At 41.1% G+C, this 17,304-nt stretch overlaps 1 protein-coding gene across 1 annotated transcript in view; it reads right to left on the reverse strand.

Annotated features, from left to right (window-relative positions):
• ATP6V0A4 (ATPase H+ transporting V0 subunit a4) overlaps positions 1-17,304 on the reverse strand; it is an 87,095-nt gene that overhangs the window by 1,686 nt on the left and 68,105 nt on the right. Inside the window, exon 20 of the mRNA XM_077164384.1 lies at positions 26-197. Within this exon, the coding sequence (XP_077020499.1) occupies positions 26-197 (172 nt within the window). The remainder of the gene's footprint in view (positions 1-25; positions 198-17,304) is intronic.

Below are 17,304 nucleotides of genomic sequence, written 5' to 3' on the forward strand. Positions count from 1 at the left end.
AGCTCCTCAGTCCAACCATCCTTACCAGTGAAGTCGCAGGGCATGCAGGAAAGCAGAGAGGCCTTCCATGATAAGAAGGATGGCCACTGTCAGAGTAGCAAATATGGCAAAAATGATAAAGACTACAATGAGTCCTCCCCAGCTTTGCTGGCGAAGGCCAATGTTCATCACCATAGTCCACAGCACTTCAGACAGTTCTGCAAGATGCAAGAGTGAGATGCATTCTCAACCACAGGCTTTATCTTGAAAATGCAGATTCTTATACTTTAGTCCTGGAGTGCATACCCCATGACTCAGCAATTCCACACGCAGGTGGAGAACTCAGACACGTGTGTGCTCAGGTATGGACATGATAAATGTCCAAAGCAGCTTTATTCACCCTGGTAGAATTTCCATCAAGGAAACTGGTCAAATAATCGGTGGCATATTATGCACTAATGAAAGGGAACAAACTATAGTTATTAGCAACAACATGAATAAATTCAACGTAATATTACAGGATGGAAGTGAAGCACAGAAGAATGCATGTAATATGCAATATCAGTCTATTTATATAAATTCAAAAGCATGAAAAATACACTAAATTGTCTAAATAGAAACTGAAAGCAATTTGAACTGTGCTATGCTGAGGAGCTCACCTGGCCTTTCTACCCCAAGGCCCTTAGATATGGCAGAAGCACCCAGAACTTCCTCGAATGCTATTTTCCTCTATTCCACCCACCTCCACAGGCAGTAGAATAACCATAGTACCACCTTATTTTCACAGAGCCTTGAAAGTTGAAGCCATTTTATTCACAGTAACTCATTAGAGCCTCACAACATCCCATCAGGAAGGCAGGCATTTAATTTCCAGGTTTCACTGTAATCCTTCTGTTTTCTCCATCCTGTTATTTTTAAGCATGTGTCAAAATAGATAATATATGAATATATGCGGATCAAAATTATTCTGCTAATGGTATTAATATCCACATAAAAGATATAATAATATAAATTAGTTTTATTTTGTTTTAATGATGCAAATAATTAGGTTATTTTATTTGGTAGAAATAATTGTTTTGGTAAAAGGTTTAAATGAAACTGTTTTATAAGTCCACCAATATAAGCAAAAAATAGAACCTCCCTCAGCATAGGTCTCTGAGTGACACTGATGATGGTGTGATAGACATGACAGAATAGTAATTTGTATTGTTTTAAGCTGCTGAGGTTTTGAGGGTAGAATAGACTGCAACGTACTCTAGCCTAGCCTGACCAGCACAGTAAGCTAACCGCTATAACCAAAATGAAAGCGAAAGCCCACACATGTTAAACTAACTGCCCGAGTTGAGCTGCAGCTAAAAGTAGTGGAAGAGGAACTAGAATTTAAGCCAGTATTTTTATTTTTTTCCCCTCTATGAAACTACCTCTTTAAGCAAATTTGGCTACAGGAGTATACCTAGTAGGAACTTTCAGAATGACCCAGGGAATGGACAATGCCAGAAAACCATGAGCCATATAGGTTTTCTGGAGTCAGCCCTCAGTGGGCACAGGCTGGCCAGAGAGTTCCCCAACACACAATGTCACAGCCTGGCCTTGGCTGAAAATGGAAAACTCCTCCCCTTGTCCTATCCAGACTCAGGCCTATTGTGTCCTAAGTCTCCAAACCAAAACTAAAGTTGGAGCTGAAGGCTGATCCACAGGAAGCCCTGGGATCTACTCTGGGAGAAAGGTGACAGTCACTGGATTACCTCTTCACATGAGTGTACGTCAGGTGCTTGTGGATGTCTTTGCTGCAGGAACTCAGAGGACTGAATAAATACAACTAAGCATTTGTGTGCATATGGAAGTGTGTGTGCGTGAGAAAGAGTGTGGATGTTTAAGTGTTAGTTTTTGCAAGGAAACCCTGAATAGTTAAGATCAAACCAAAGCCTGAGCACTTAGATTCTAAATTCCTACTGAAAATCAGTAATCTAGGCACACTTTAATTACTTCGGTTTCTATCCGTTTAGCACACACCTTGGCCTGGCTTCTCTGTTCCAGGCATTATGCTCAGTGCTTGGAATGCAGACATGAAAGCCAGGGTCCTTGCTGTCCAGGAAATCAGAGTCTAATGAGGAGAAAAGCTAATCAAGACAGAATCAAGACTGACCATCTGTGCCAGGATAGGGGTACTCCCAGAACCCGGAGAAGGACACATAATCCAGACAGGAGAAAGATTTCCAGTAGGTGCCATCAGACTGAATTCTGAAGCAGCAGGTGGGAGGAAACCAAGGAAGGAAAGGAGATTTTCAGGCAAGGTTGCTGCAAGAGCAAACACAGGGGCCCAGAGGGCATGGTATCTTCAGGAGTTCTTCAAAGTAGTTCCTTATAGTCATTGCATATGAAATGGGTGTGTACAGGGGCCTGGGGAACACTGAGGGAAATTAGCAAGTGATGAGGCTGGAGAGGAAGGCAGAAATCAAGGGAGGAACTTACAAAGCAAGGTTGTTGAACCAGGATTCCTAACATTAATCAACTCTAGAGCTTGCATCCTGAGCAAGATTGGGTCCTGGCCAGGCCCAGGTGGCTGTGAATTCACCAAGTAGTCAGCACTACCCATTGTCAGCTCAGTAGGCAGCTAACAGCTCCCTAACTACCACCCCACCTACCAACCCCTAATGCTTACAACCAAGGCAGGCCTCTCAAAAGTCCTACTGGGAAGGTGTGGTAGGTTAAAAATGACTGCCCAAAAATGTCCATACTTGGGTGGTACAATGGTGGCTCAACGGTAAGAATTATCACCTGCTAAGCTGGAGCTGGGGTTTGATTCCCAGAGCCTGTCCATGCCAAAACAAAATGTCCATACCCTAAATCCTAAAACCTAGAAATATATTATCTTATGTGGCAAAGGGTCTTTGCAGATAAGATCAAATTAAGGGATCTAGAGATAGGGAGATTAAGATTTTTTGGGTCAGCATGATTCAATCACAAGGGTCTTACAAGAAGGCAAGGTGCAAAATTTATTTTTGGGGGTAATGCATTACCTAATTTAACATGTATGGTCAATTTAGTTGAACACCATAAGTACACGAAATCTTGAATAGGGAATGAGTTTTTGTTGGTTTGTCCAGGTTAGTGTGATGTCTCAATATATCCCAGAGTAACCTGGGCAGTGAATAAAAAAGCATTTGCAAAGTCCTCTTGGGGGGCTGGGGAGAAAGGAAATATTCAAATTCCTCATGTGGAGAATTTCTGATATTCTCACAAGCAGTGGGGACAACCAAATCAATAGACTGAGCCCTCGATCTTGGGATTCACTTCTATGAAACTTATTCCTACAAAGGTTGGCTAAGCCTACTTAAAATTAGGACTAAGGATCTTCCTCAGAGAACCTCTTTTCCTGCTCAGATGTGGCCTCTCTCTCTAAGCTAACTCAGCAAGTAAACTCATTGCCCTCCCCCCACTACACGGGACATGACTCCCAGGGGTGTAAGTCTCCCTGGCAATGTGGAACAGAAATCCTGGGATGAGCTGGGAGCCAGCATCAAGGGATTGGGAAAGCCTTATTGATCAAAAGGGGGAAGAGAAAAATGAGACAAAATAAAGTTTCACTTGCTGAGAGATTTGAAACAGAGTCAACAGTTATCCTGGAGGTTACTCTTGTGCATTATATAGATACCACTTTTTAATTTATGGTGTATTGGAGTGGCTAGAGGGAAGTACCTAAAATGATTGAGCTGTGTTCCAGTAGCCTTGATTCTTGAAGACAATTGTATAACTATATAGCTTTTACAATGTGACCACTGTGATTGTGAAAACCTTCTGTCTGATACGCCTTTTATCCAGGGTATGGACAGATGAGCAGAAAAATAAGGATAAATAACTAACTAAATAAAGGGGGGCGGGTAAGGGGTAAACAAAATTGGGTGGATTGAAATACTAGTGGTCAATGAGAGGGATGGGATGTATGATTTTTTCTTTTTATTTCTTTTTCTGGAGTGATGCAAATGTTCTAAAAGAATGATCATGGTGATGAATACACAACTATGTGATGATATTAGGAGCCATTGATTGTATACGATGTATGGACTGTATGTGTGTGAAGATGTGTCAATAAAAATTATTAAAAAATAAAAAAGAGGGAGGTAGGAGTGTAAGTCAAGGAGAGGGGACAACAGAAGCTAAAGTTGGGAGTCCAATCCCACTCAAGAAGGCTGCGTGCTTCATCCACACACAGAAGCTTTGAACAATCAGCAAAAACTGACAGAACATCTTTCACAAAGCCCCAGAAAACAGTCAAACAGTTAAGGAACTGCAGTAACAGGGCAGGGGCCAAATCCAGAGAGGCCACTGAAGAGCAATAGGATTTCATGGCACCCTGGCTGGCCCCTTCCTTTCCCCTCACCAGCTTGGCAGGGAGTCAGTCCTCCAGTGTGGACCCCTGGTCCTGGTTCTGAATCCTCATGCACACTGGGAGCATGACTGGCCCAATCTGTCTGGTGGTGGCCTGAGGAACTCACCATCCCAGAACCTGCCCTGCATATAGAAAGCAGCCTACAGAACTTTCCTACAAAATGCTATGGGAGAGCAGTCAAGTTGTGCTGCCAGGAGCAAGAGATTGCTGGCTGAGGACATACAGTGCAGTGCTTGCCCATGAGGAAACTGTTTCCTAGGAGGAGGGGACATTTGTATCCATGTAAATGGGAAAATTCCTAGGGTTATACATGCATGTCCGAGGCAGGATGTGTGTGGAAAGGATCAGGGAGCCAAGGTATTTTGGCCTGGAGCTATTCTCTAAACTCATTTATGGATAAGCTCTGAAGGAGAACACTTACACAGGTCAATCTGCAAAGACTAAGAAGAGTGTTTTCTTTCTTTCTTTCTTTTTTTTTTTTGTTAGTTCCTGGCATTCAAGGAAAGCTCTGTCATAATGCTAACTGGATACAAGTTAAGGAACAGATGGCTCCAAGTCTAAATTCCAATGATAACACTTTAAAATATCAAAATGTTCAGATTTCAACAAGAGATTACAAAACATACAAAGAACAGGGAGTGAAGGCCAAGAAGGCAAAGGAGAAGATTAAAACCTAAGAAAGCATCAATTAAGAGGACCAGACCTGGGATATACCAAAGACTTTAAAAAATCGTCCTAAATATGCTGAGAGCTAAAGGAAAACACAGACAAAGAACTAAAGAAAATAAGGAAAATGACTGATGAAACCAAAGAGAACATCAATAGAGAGATGGAAATTATAAAAAGGAACCAAGCGGATCTGAAAACCATGGTAGTGTAAATTTTAAATTGCCTAAAGGGGCTAAACAGCAGACTGGACTGGCAAAACAATCAGGTTTGCTCACTCACGAATAGGAAATGTGAGCTGAGATTAGACTGTCATGAGGCAGGTTAGTTTTACTCTACTGACGATGTATTGTTGCCATGGCAATCCTGCTCACTACAAGAGACTCCACAGATTCAGACAACTGGTGTATGTGTTTGACTGAAGAGTCGAAGGGGTGAAAATACCATCTGTGGGATTATGACTGAATGCCTGTAAATCAAAATCCCACCCAGGCAGAATGATATGGTAGCACCACAGTTCAGCCTTGTTTAGCTAGCTGGTCCCCCACCACCTCTACCGGCAGGCTGCCACAAACATTCATGTGTGCCCCACACTGTGCATCAGCACCAGGGTCCAGTGCAGAGAGTTCCTCATCCCAGGAAATGGGGTGTGGCCAGAAAGGGGGCTGCTCCCTCACCTGTCACTCACTGCATGCTCGGGGAGAATCCATTGCTAAACCATTTGTGGATGACCTGCTTCTGCATCAGGGTTACATACATAGCAGAATAGGATCTTTGCTGTGATCTACTGAAAGTCAGCCATCAACAGAAGGGTTTGAAGCAATGATATAAAATGAATAAAACGAAAATATCAAAAAAAAGAATGAAAAATAATAAAATTTGCAAAAACAAGATTAAGACAAACAAAATAAGAAAGAAGCAGTGAATTTGAAGATAGCACAATTGAAATTATTCAATCTGAGGAGAAAAAAGGAAAGACTGAAGAAAAGAGAACAGAGCCTGAGAAACCCATGGGACACCATCAAGCATATCAAGATTTGCATTACGGGAGTCCCAGAAGGAGAAGAGAGAAATGGACAGAGAATTTTCAAAGAAATAACAGCTGAAACCTTTCGAAAGTTGGCAAAAGACATGTGTATACACATCCAAGAAGTTCAACAAACTCCAAACAGTTAACCCAACAGATTGATATTGTGCTTGATTATTGATATTATCAAACCGTCAAATGACAAAAGTAAAAAGTGAATTCAGAAAGGTGTGAGAAACAAGTACTGTGCACAAAGAAGGCAGCCTAATTAAGATTATGTGATTTCTCATTGAAAACCATGATGGCAAGAAGGCAATGGGATGACACATTTAAAGTGCTGAAAGCAAAAAAAAAATGCTAACCAATAATTCTATAACTGGCAAAACTGTCTTTTAAAAAATGAAGGAGAGGGGTACAAGGGTAGTTCAGTGGTAGAATTCTTGCCTACCATGCGGGAGACCCCCCACCCACCCCCCAAAAAAATTCACAAATGGTACTGCAATAATAGGATAGTCACATGGAAAAAGAATGAAATGTGACACCCCACCATACAGCACACCAAAAAATCAAAATAAAAAATGGAGATTCCCCCATCCCATATTATTGACAGCCCCTTCCAACATGAATAAGTTAGAATGGGCATAGCCCTAATACCCCTAAAGAGTGGGAGAAAGATCAAAGGTGATGGTGGAGTTATACTGTAGCGTGAAACCAGGATTGATGCTGCAAGCCTCCAGGAATGTTACACGAAACGCCTGAAGAACCAGGATCGAGGCTCCGAAGTTTCAGGAAGCAAGCTTTATTAGTCTGTGTGCACTGGGCTCAGCTGAGTGACCTCTGAAAGTCTGAGCCCTGAATAGGGGCCGACATCAGGTTTTATAGGCAGAATGGCTCCTTTCGGGACAGGGTTTTCCTAACATGGTAACTAGTGGTGCTCAAGGGAAGCGATTGGCTGTGTGCTGATGAGGAAGGGTGGCAAAGCTGAGTTTACTGAAGCGGATGAGCGGTCTCAGGGGAGGGGTTTGACAGGGACTTCTCTCACCCTGCCTACGTGCAGTTTCAACCATTCTCAGGGCCTGGGAGACTTTTCAAGGGGGAATTGGCCTGAGTAAACAGAGGCCTGTCTGCTGCAACAGGAAGTGGCTTGGACAAACAGGGGCTGCCCACCACAATACAGAGAAGGTAGTGAGTAACAAATGAGTATGATTGCTGAATTACTATATTGATATTTCTTTTAATCTCCAGTATCTTAGAGCAGCTAGAAGTAAAAACCTAAAATTGTGGAATTGTAACCCATACCAAATTCTGAAATCTGTTCTACAACTAATTGTTGCTATGTGCTTTGAGATTTATTGCTTTTTTGTATATATGTTATTTTTCACTAAAAAGCTGATTGTGATAATAAATGCACAGTTCTCTTATGATATTGTGAACCATTCATTGTACACTTTGGATGATGACATTGTATGTGAGTGTATAATATAATATCAACAACAACAAAAAAAACCTAAAAAAAAAAAAGGAGTGTTTAAGATCCTCCCAGATAAACAAAAGCTGAGGGTGGGTGTCACCACTAGACTGGCTGTACACAGGTACTAAAGAGTGTTCTTCAGGTTGAAAGGAAAGGGCACTAGACAAAAGACTGAAGCAACATGATGAAATAAAGATCTCAGGTGAAGGTAATGACATGGGTAAATATGAATGCCAGCACTATCGTCTTTTTTATTTGTAACTCCATAATAAAAATATTCCCTTTATGATCTAAAAGGCAAATGTCTAAAACCACTCGGTCAGTGGTTTTGGACTCATCATACATAAACATGTAACCTGTGACAAGAACTACAAGAATAGTGGGGGGACCCAAGTGTTAGGAACAAGGTTTGTGTATACTATTGAATTCAAGTTGACATCAAAGCAAACAAGATTGTTATAGATTTAGGATGTTAAATATTGGAGAGTACGCAACCTCAGAGTTAGAAATTAGAGTATCGTTTACTAGGAGCAGGGGCAAGGGGAATAGAGAGGTAATGCAAAATAGGTGTGGTTTCTGCTTGAGGACATGAAAAAGTTTTAGTAAGGGAAGATAAAGAGGGTATTACAACATAGTGAATGTAATTAATACCACTGAATGGCTTGATTGGGAGTGGCTGAGATGGTAAAGTTGATGTACTTATGCCCAACAATTTAAAAAAAGAGAGAGAGAGAGAAAAAGCAACTAAAGAGACAGTGATAATTAAATACGATCATGATCCTGAATGGCTCTAATAAGGGAGAAGGAAAGGCTCAAAGGGACATTACTGAGACATATGAAAAATTGTAATACCAACTACAAACTTTATATCAATGTTAAATTTCTTGAACTTGATAACTATACTTAAGGTGAAAACAGAAGTGAATATTCTTGTTCTTAAAATATATACATGGCAGTAATATGTGTTTAAGGAGTGTGATGTATATAAACCTACACTCAAGTGTTAAAAAAAATGGCTGGTGGGAGGGAGGGACGGATGGACAGATGGGTAGGTGGATGGATATAGCAAATGTGGTGTAGCAGGCCGATCCCCCACCCCAGCAGCAAGCAGGCCCCTCACCCCTCCTTGTTTACTCAACTACTCCCTCTTTGGAAAGTCGCCCAGCCCCAAGGACAGTTGGAAGCACAAGTTAAAAGGCCTCTGTAGGAGCCTCCTCCCCCATAACTGCTCATCCGCTTCTGTAAACTCAGCTTTGTAATTCTTCTGGGTCTGATCACTGGCACACAGCCAGTCATCTCCTTCAGACATCACCAGTTGCCATATTAGGAACACCCTACCTCTAACAAGCCATCTTGTCTATAAAAATCTGGTGTTGACTTCCAGGTCAAGATGGTGGCTTAACATTGTGCGCATTTTAGTTCATCCTCAAGAACAACTACTAAATAACCAGAAACAGAACAGAAAAGCTCCTGGGGCCACGTCAGTGACTGGACACACAGCATACCCCAATCTGGACTAGCTGGACCAGCTGCAAGCCTCCCCAGAACCGTGATTTCCCCAAGCTGCAGTGGCCGGTGCCCCTCCCCCACAGGCTGCATCCCAGAGGGGAAAGGAAAGAGACTTTACCAGCAGCAGGGGCTGAGCCCAACCAAACCCTAGTTGTGGAATTAATTAACAAATTCTGACTACTAAAAATAGACACCCAGCTCAGGTGAACCTGGTCAAAGCAGAGGTCACTCATTTTTGCCAAGTGCTTAGGGGACAGGGCTGATGGAAAAAGGGAAAGAAAAAGAAGGAAACAGAGGTTTATGTGGCTGTGTTTCTACAAAGGCTTGACTGCCTCTGGATTCAGCAGCAGGGCTCCTCAGGCTGCAACTGCCCCACGCATAGGCAGAAACAAACTCATTTGAGGGCTTGTCTGGAGCCTGTGCCTTCCCCAGGGGAGGGGTGAAGCCCAACTCAGGTGGAATCCCATTCTCAAGGAATTCAGACACCAGGGCTTGGTAATTTGAAGCCATTAAAACCAGCCTATAACCTCTCCTCTGTCTCCACCACGCCCCCAGCCAAAGTTAAAAGTGCCGCATCATCTTATGCTGGTGGGACCTGCAGGCAGACAAGCACCACATACTGGGCAGGATAAGAAAAACAGAGTCCAGAGACTTCACAGGAAAGTCTTTCAACCTGCTGGGTCTCACCCTCAGGGAAAACTGATGCAGGTGACTCTTTCCTCCTGATTAAGAGGCCAGTTTCGTCTGGGGAAACCCGGCTGGGGTCTGTAATACCTAAGTAGACCCTCTTAAGTGTGTATATAGGGGGAAATGCACCATACAATCAGGGCAAGAAACAAGAAAACAAGAACTGAAAAATTCTCCTATGTTAAACAAAACTTAAGCTAGAGGTCCAGATAAAGCTGAACTGAATGTCAAAGAACAGATAGACAACAAATTCATCCAGCAAGAAAACCCTAGGTAAAAGAAGTGAAAGCAATCTCCAGAATAAACTAATTAAGGTAATTAAATGCCTAGACACCAGCAAAAAATAACAAATCACACAAGGAAAATTGAAGATATGGCCCAATCGAAGGAACAAACCAACAATTTAAATGAGATACAGGAGCTGAAACATTTAATTCAGAATATACAAACAGACATGGAAAACCTCATCAAAAACAAAATCAATGAATTGAGGGAGGATATAAAGAAGGCAAGGAATGAACAAAAAGAAGAAATTGAAAGTCTGAAGAAACAAATCACAGAACTTATGGGAATGAAAGGCAAGGTAGAAGAGCTAAAAAAAAAAAAAAATGGAAACCTACAATGGTAGATTTCGAGAGACAGAACATAGGAGTTCTGAACTGGAGATGGAACATCTGAAATCCAGCAAGAAAAAGAAAATATAGGGAAAATAATGGAAAAATATGAGCAGGGACCCAGGGAACTGAAAGACAATATGAAGCGCATGAATATATGTGTTGTAGGTGCCCCAGAAGGAGAAGAGAAGGGAAAAGGAGGAGAAAAACTAATGGAGGAAATTATCACTGAAAATTTCCCAACTCTTATGAAAGACTTAAAATTACAGATCCAAGAAGTGCATCATACCGCAAAAAGAATAGATCCAAATAGAAGTGCTCCAAGACATTTACTAATCAGAATGTCAGAGGTCAAAGAGAAAGAGAGAATCTTGAAAGCAGCAGAAGAAAAGCAATCCATCACATACAAGGGAAGCCCAATAAGACTATGTGTAGATTTCTCAGCAGAAACCATGGAGGTGAGAAGACAGTGGGATGATATATTTAAACTATTAAAAGAGAAAAACTGCCAACCAAGAATTCCACGGCATGATTTCTAAATGTTGTGTTAATTTCTTTTTTTCTTTCTTTCCGTTAATAAAAAAAAAAAAAGACAGCGAAATTAAAACATTTTCAGACAAAAAAATCACTGAGAGAATTTGTGACCAAGAGACCAGCTCTGCAAGAAATACTAAAGGGAGCACTAGAGACAGATATGAAAAGACAGAAGAGAGAGGTGTGGAGAAGAGTGTAGACATGAAGACTATGAGTAAAGGTAAAAAGAAGGAAAATTAGATATAACATATAAAATCCAGAAGGTAAAATAGTAGAAGAACATACTACCCGTGCAGTAATAACACTGAATGTTAATGGATTAAACTCCCCAATCAAAAGACATAGACTGGCAGAATGGATTAAAAAACAAGACCCATCTACATGCTGTCTCTACTCAAAGGACATGAGAGCAAGGACACAAACAGACATTTGCACACCAATGTTTATAGCAGCATTATTTACAATTACCAAGAGATGGAAACAGCCAAAATGTCCATCAACAGACAGGTGGCTAAACAAACTGTGGCATATACATATGATGGAATATTATGCAGCTGTAAGACAGAATAAAGTTATGAAGTATGTAACAACATGTATGGACCTTAAGGACATTATGCTGAGTGTGATTAGCCAAAAACAAAAGGACAAATACTGTATGGTCTCACTGATATGAACTGACATTAGTGAATAAACTTGGAATATTTTGTTGGTAACAAAGACCATAGGACATAGAAATAGAGTAAGATGTTGGGTAACTGGAACTGAAAGGATACAGATTGTTCAACAGGACTGAAGATAAAAACTCAGAAATGGACAGCACAACACTACCTAACTGTAATACAATTATGTTAAAACACTGAATGAAGCTGAATGTGAGAATGATGGAGGAGGGCTGGGGGCACAAATGAAATCACAAAGAAAGATAGATGATAAAGATTGAGATGGTATAATCTAGGAATGCCTAGAGTGTATAATGATAATGACTAAATGTACAAATTTAAAAATGTTTTTTCATGAGGAAAAACAAAGGAATGTCATTACTGCAGGGTCCTGAAAATAGATGGTAATTAATATTTTAAAATTTCAACTTATGTGTGAGACTAAATTAAAAAATGTTTATTTGGTACAAAATTTATATTTTGACTAGTGCATCTCCTAATATAACTTATGTAGATAGTTGGTTGAACAACATAAGTACATGGAACCTTGGGTAGGGCATGAGATTTTATTGGTTTGTCCAGAGTGATACCCTGATGAACCCCAGAGTGATTTAATCAGTGAGTGGAAAAGTATTTGCAAAGTTCCCTTCAGGGAATGGTGAGAACGGGGGAAAATTCAACCTCCCCAAGTTGAATTCTTGATATTCTCACAAGCAGTGTGGGCAACCAAAGCTATAGGCTGAGCCCCCAGTCTTGGGGTTTGTTCACATGAAACTTTCCCCACAATGGATATGTCAAGCCTACTTAAAATTAGGCCTAAGAGTCACCCCCAAGAGAAGCTCTTTTGTTGCTCAGATGTGGCCTCTCTCTCCAGCCAATACAACAAGCAAACTCACCACTCTCCCCCTGTCTACCTGGGACATGACTCCCAGTGGTGTGGACCTTCCTGGCAACATGGGCCAGAAATCCTAGAATGAGCTGATACTCAGCATCAAGGGATTGAGAAAAACTCTAGAATGGGCTGAGACCCAGCATCAAGGGATTGAGAAAACCTTCTCGACCAAAAGAAGGAAGAGGGAAATGAGACAAAGTGTCAATGGCTGAGAGATCCCAAACAGAGTGGAGAGGTTATCCTGGAGGTTATTCTTATGCATTACGTAGATATCACCTTGTTATTCAAGATGTAACGGAGAGGCTGGAGGGAACTGCCTGAAAATGTAGAGCTGCGTTCCAGTAGCCATGTTTCTAGATGGTGATTGTATAATGATATAGCTTTCACAATGTGACTGTGTGATTGTGAAAACCTTGTGCCTGATGCTCCTTTTATCTACCTTGTCAACAGATGAGTAGAATATACGGAATAAAAATAAATAATAGGGGGAACAAATGTTAAAATAAATTTAGTTTGAAATGTTAGTGATCAATGAAAGGGAGGGGTAAGGGGAATGGTATGTAAAATTTTTTTTTCTTTTTCTGGTTTTGTTTTATTTTTCTGTTGTCTTTTATTTCTTTTTCTGAATAGATGCAAATGTTCAAAGAAATGATCATGGTGATGAATATGCAACTATGTGATGCTATTCTGAATTACTGATTATATATGTAGGACGGAATGAGCATATATTAAGGATGTTTGCATTCCTTTCTTGTATTCTTTCTTAATTAATAAAAAATTATTTTAAAAAATTTGGTGTCAGCCTCTGTTTGGGGCTCAGACTTTCAGAGGCTACTCGGCTGAGTCCTGTCACCACAGACTAATATAACCTACTTCCTGAAACTTCAGAGCCTCAATCTCGGTTTGTTCTGTTACCACATAACATTTCTGGATGCTCTTGCAGAGCCTTGTTCCTGGTTTCACACAATATTTCTGGGGGCTCACCTGGGATCAAGAGGCTGGTGATATTCTCACCTTTCTTGCCCATGGTGGTGGCACCCAGACTGGAGACCTGATGAGGTCCAGTGCAGGCACCAGGGCTTTCCCTGTCTTTCGGACCCTAACCTCTTTGGGAGGGGCACTCACCACTGTCAAAGCAGTGATGGATCTGGGAGAGTTTCTGGAACCAGGTTCCTGGGAGCACTGCCCATCTGACTGGTCAGCACCCAGGTGCATCAGTTTCAGCTCACTCGTAAAAGGCTAGTGGAGCCTGTGTGGAAGGGGAGCCTGATCACCTCCTAGAGACTCTTTGAGTACCGGTCTCCAGTTGGAGGCCCAGAGGAAATGGAAGTCTTCAGGTTCGGTTCCGGGCAGGGCGGTGCAGGTGTTTGGATGCATGCATGCCTTTGTGTGAGGGAAAGGAAGTCCTAGGCCACAGGAGCCAAGCACCAGGCCGCGACTGAGTTTGGACCCTGCAATCCCTAGAACTGGTGAGCCAGCCAGGCCAGACCAAATAGAGCAATTGCTTGTCTAAAACCCTCTGTTCTTAGTCTGTAAGCCCTCCCCCTAAATGGTGGCGCTGCCAATATGGAAGGGGAAGTCAGTAAGACATGCATCATGCGGTGCATGATGTCCAACTTTACGAAAGCTTTTACTGATGACTGGGGAGCCAAGTTGACCCCCAGCCAACTTAGGAAACTGTGAAATAGAGTGGACCACTTTTGCGGAGGATAAAAAGAAATTTTCTTATATTAAGGCTTATCATTATTCTGTCTTTTCATATGTCAGAGTAAGAGGAGAACATCAGTGTAGGGGTTTTAAAATTTATCTCATTAAGCAAACAGGCCTGTAACAGTGTTGAAACAAGATTTTGCTGCACACAATAACAACAGCATAGTCTACCAAGGAAGTATTAAGACTACCCTGTTACACAGCCATTCCTTAATTTCATTGTACGATAGTATATGGAAATGGTATATAGTAAAAAGTATGAGGCATTATATATATGCTTCATTTCATTCATGTATGCATTTGGAAAACTGTATACCTGCTACATGCAAGGTACTGCTTAAACTCTAATAAGAAAACAGACTAATAAACCATCATTCCTGCCTTAAGGAAATTATAACCTAGTAAAGAAAAGATAAATTTGTAGAATCTGTTCTGTACAACTAATGTTGCTGTTGTGTGACCTTGGTAAGAAACAGTTGAAATGTGCGCTCTAGCTGGGAGGACTGGCTATCGTCCCGGAAGGAAGTATACTTTGATAAGGATATCTAGGTCCCAGGAACCTCCTCTTAGTCCCTAGCCAGTTCCCAGGGGACCCAACTGGCCTGGTCACATGAGCTAATTGGAATTCACACTATTGTGTGAAGATATCATAAAAAAAAACCTACATGCAAGCAGTTAGAGAAAAAAAAAGAGGAGAAACTGAGGAAAAGAAGAAGAAGAAATGAAGTAAAGAGAATAAAAAGAAAGTACATACAGTAATAGCCACCATCACTGCTGAAAGGGACCCTGATAAGTGGGATAGTAATATGCAGGTTGAGGCAGATGATGAAAAAGATGGGAATATTTTATTTATTTTTTAATTAAATTTTTAATTTTTTTAAAAATACCAAAAAACGCCAAACACAAACATTCTTAACTTTTGATCATACATACATAATCAGTAATTCACAATATCGTCACATAGTTGCATATTCAAGATGGGAATATTTTAGATGAAAAAGCTTGTCAGAAAGAGTAAATATTCTCCAGAAACAGGAGCTCCCCCAATATAAACACAAAAAGAAGAGAAACAGGGCAATCAGTTTGCTTTCAAAACTACTATAAAAGAATAAGAAATAACTGACATTCTTAGGTGTTTTACTCAGAAAACTGGTGAGCCATTAATTACCTGGATGGTCAGAATTGCTGATGCAGGGGCTGGAGGAATGGTGCTGGACTATGCTGATTGCATGAAACTCATAGGAATTAGCACCAACCCCTTTATACGGACTGCTTTTCAGGAGTTTAGTCAGCAGACTGGAGAAAGTTCTAACTTGCTGGCATTGGTTGCACAAGGGTGTAATAAACAATACCCTATTGACACTATATGGCCACGAAATAATCGACCTTGGTACACTTTGCAAGATGCTATGCAGCAATTAAAAAAGGAAGTTATGAAGTCAATAACTGTATTAGGAAAAGCCAACACATACCACCTTCTCCCGATTAATGCTTCACAAAGAAATACTATCATTAAGACAGCATATAAACACTTGATAATGACTTTATTATTCAGAGAAACAGGCAATTCACTTAGCAATGTCTTAAATAAAATGGCAGAGCTGGGAGACATGGGAAACTGGAATACAGGAGAAGGAAAATTCAAAAGATACAATGGGAAATGGTTCCCCAATACTAGTAACAGGATTTTCCGCAGACATGTTCCAAGCCTTGCTGGAAGCTGGGGTCAACTGAGAAAGTATTAATGTTTTGTCAAATAATGACATAAAGAGAATGTATGAAGAAAAATGCAAACCAAGTTATAATCGTAGAGTGAATAATGCCCCTACTCCTGGCAAGGCAGAATACCTGCGTCCAGCTCCCTTGGCACCTCCATACCCTCATTTCATCCCTTTCTTCCAGACAAAGGGATTAGGCCAAACTCCATTATCTTTTTCTCCAAATTTGTGGCTCCCCTCTGGTTTTATGTTTCATATTTTTGAGTTGGGGAAGCTGTTTAATATTGAGAAATTCCTTGCTTGCAAGTTTTATCCTTACAATTTTTCTTTACTTTTAAGTAAAAAAAAAATATGTTGACTTTAAAAGTTTTGATATATGCCATTAATTCATATTAAAAATTGTATATTGATGTTTCAAATATGCATTGACTAAAGCATTTCAAGTATTTAACATTATTTTGACAAATTCAATTTTGATGGTAATTGTATATGGTGAAATGATTGCTTGAAGTAATGACTTAAGTTTGAAGGATATTAAAGGATGTGTTTTTACTAAAAGGAAAAAGCAACTTTATCCTAAGATAAAATAAATGGCTGTTACAGAATGAGTAAAGTGTAAGACAAAGCTAAGCCTGAGCAAATACAGTAAGTTGCCAAAGGTTTGTGGAAAAGGAAATTATGGTCAAAGTTAGGATAAGTTTTAGGTGAACTAAAAAGGGAAGGTGTTGGAAGCAGTACCTGAACCCTTTAGCATCTACCCTTCCTTACATGAGTTTGAGCCAGGGGACTTGGAGTGGGTAAAAGTCTGGGAAAAAGGCTCCCTCCAGCCTCAATGGAGAGGTCCTTACCATGTTGTTTTAGTAACCCCAACAGCTGTCAGAGTCATGGAGATAATTCCATGAATTCACCACTCTTGGGTCAAGACGGCCACTGCAGACAACCCCTGGGAGTGCACCCCTGATCCTGAGCACCAATGCGCCTCACCTTCCTTCTGGAGACTGCCGCACCCGTCTCCATCACAGCCAAGATCAACGGACTAATCCGCAATTAAGGCTCGAGTGACAGTCGTGGCCCTGCTTCGGTCACCCCAGAAGCTGACTGATCTACGCATGGCCAAAGCCTGAGGAAGCTACCAACCAGCCTAAGGAACCCCTTCCTGGTTTCTATGGGTGTTCTAATGTTGTGGGTATCCCTCTCAGTCCCTTTTCGTGCCAGTCACGTACTTAATCCTCTTAGTTTTCCCAGCTGCTGCCTAGAGTGCATGTCCCCGGTGATGGCACTTCCCGTAGCCAGCCCTGTGCTCCTTACTCTGATGCTCCTAATCATTATCCTTGCAGGCTCCTCCAGCGGGGATGACCCATGCAAGGCATGCATTAAAACCACCTATATCAGAGATAGAGTAGAAACCACGGTGGTCTTCTACAACCATTATTCGTGCTCTAGTTCAC

This window comes from Tamandua tetradactyla, chromosome 1, assembly GCF_023851605.1.
Source record: "Tamandua tetradactyla isolate mTamTet1 chromosome 1, mTamTet1.pri, whole genome shotgun sequence".
In the NCBI taxonomy this organism is placed as follows: domain Eukaryota; kingdom Metazoa; phylum Chordata; class Mammalia; order Pilosa; family Myrmecophagidae; genus Tamandua; species Tamandua tetradactyla.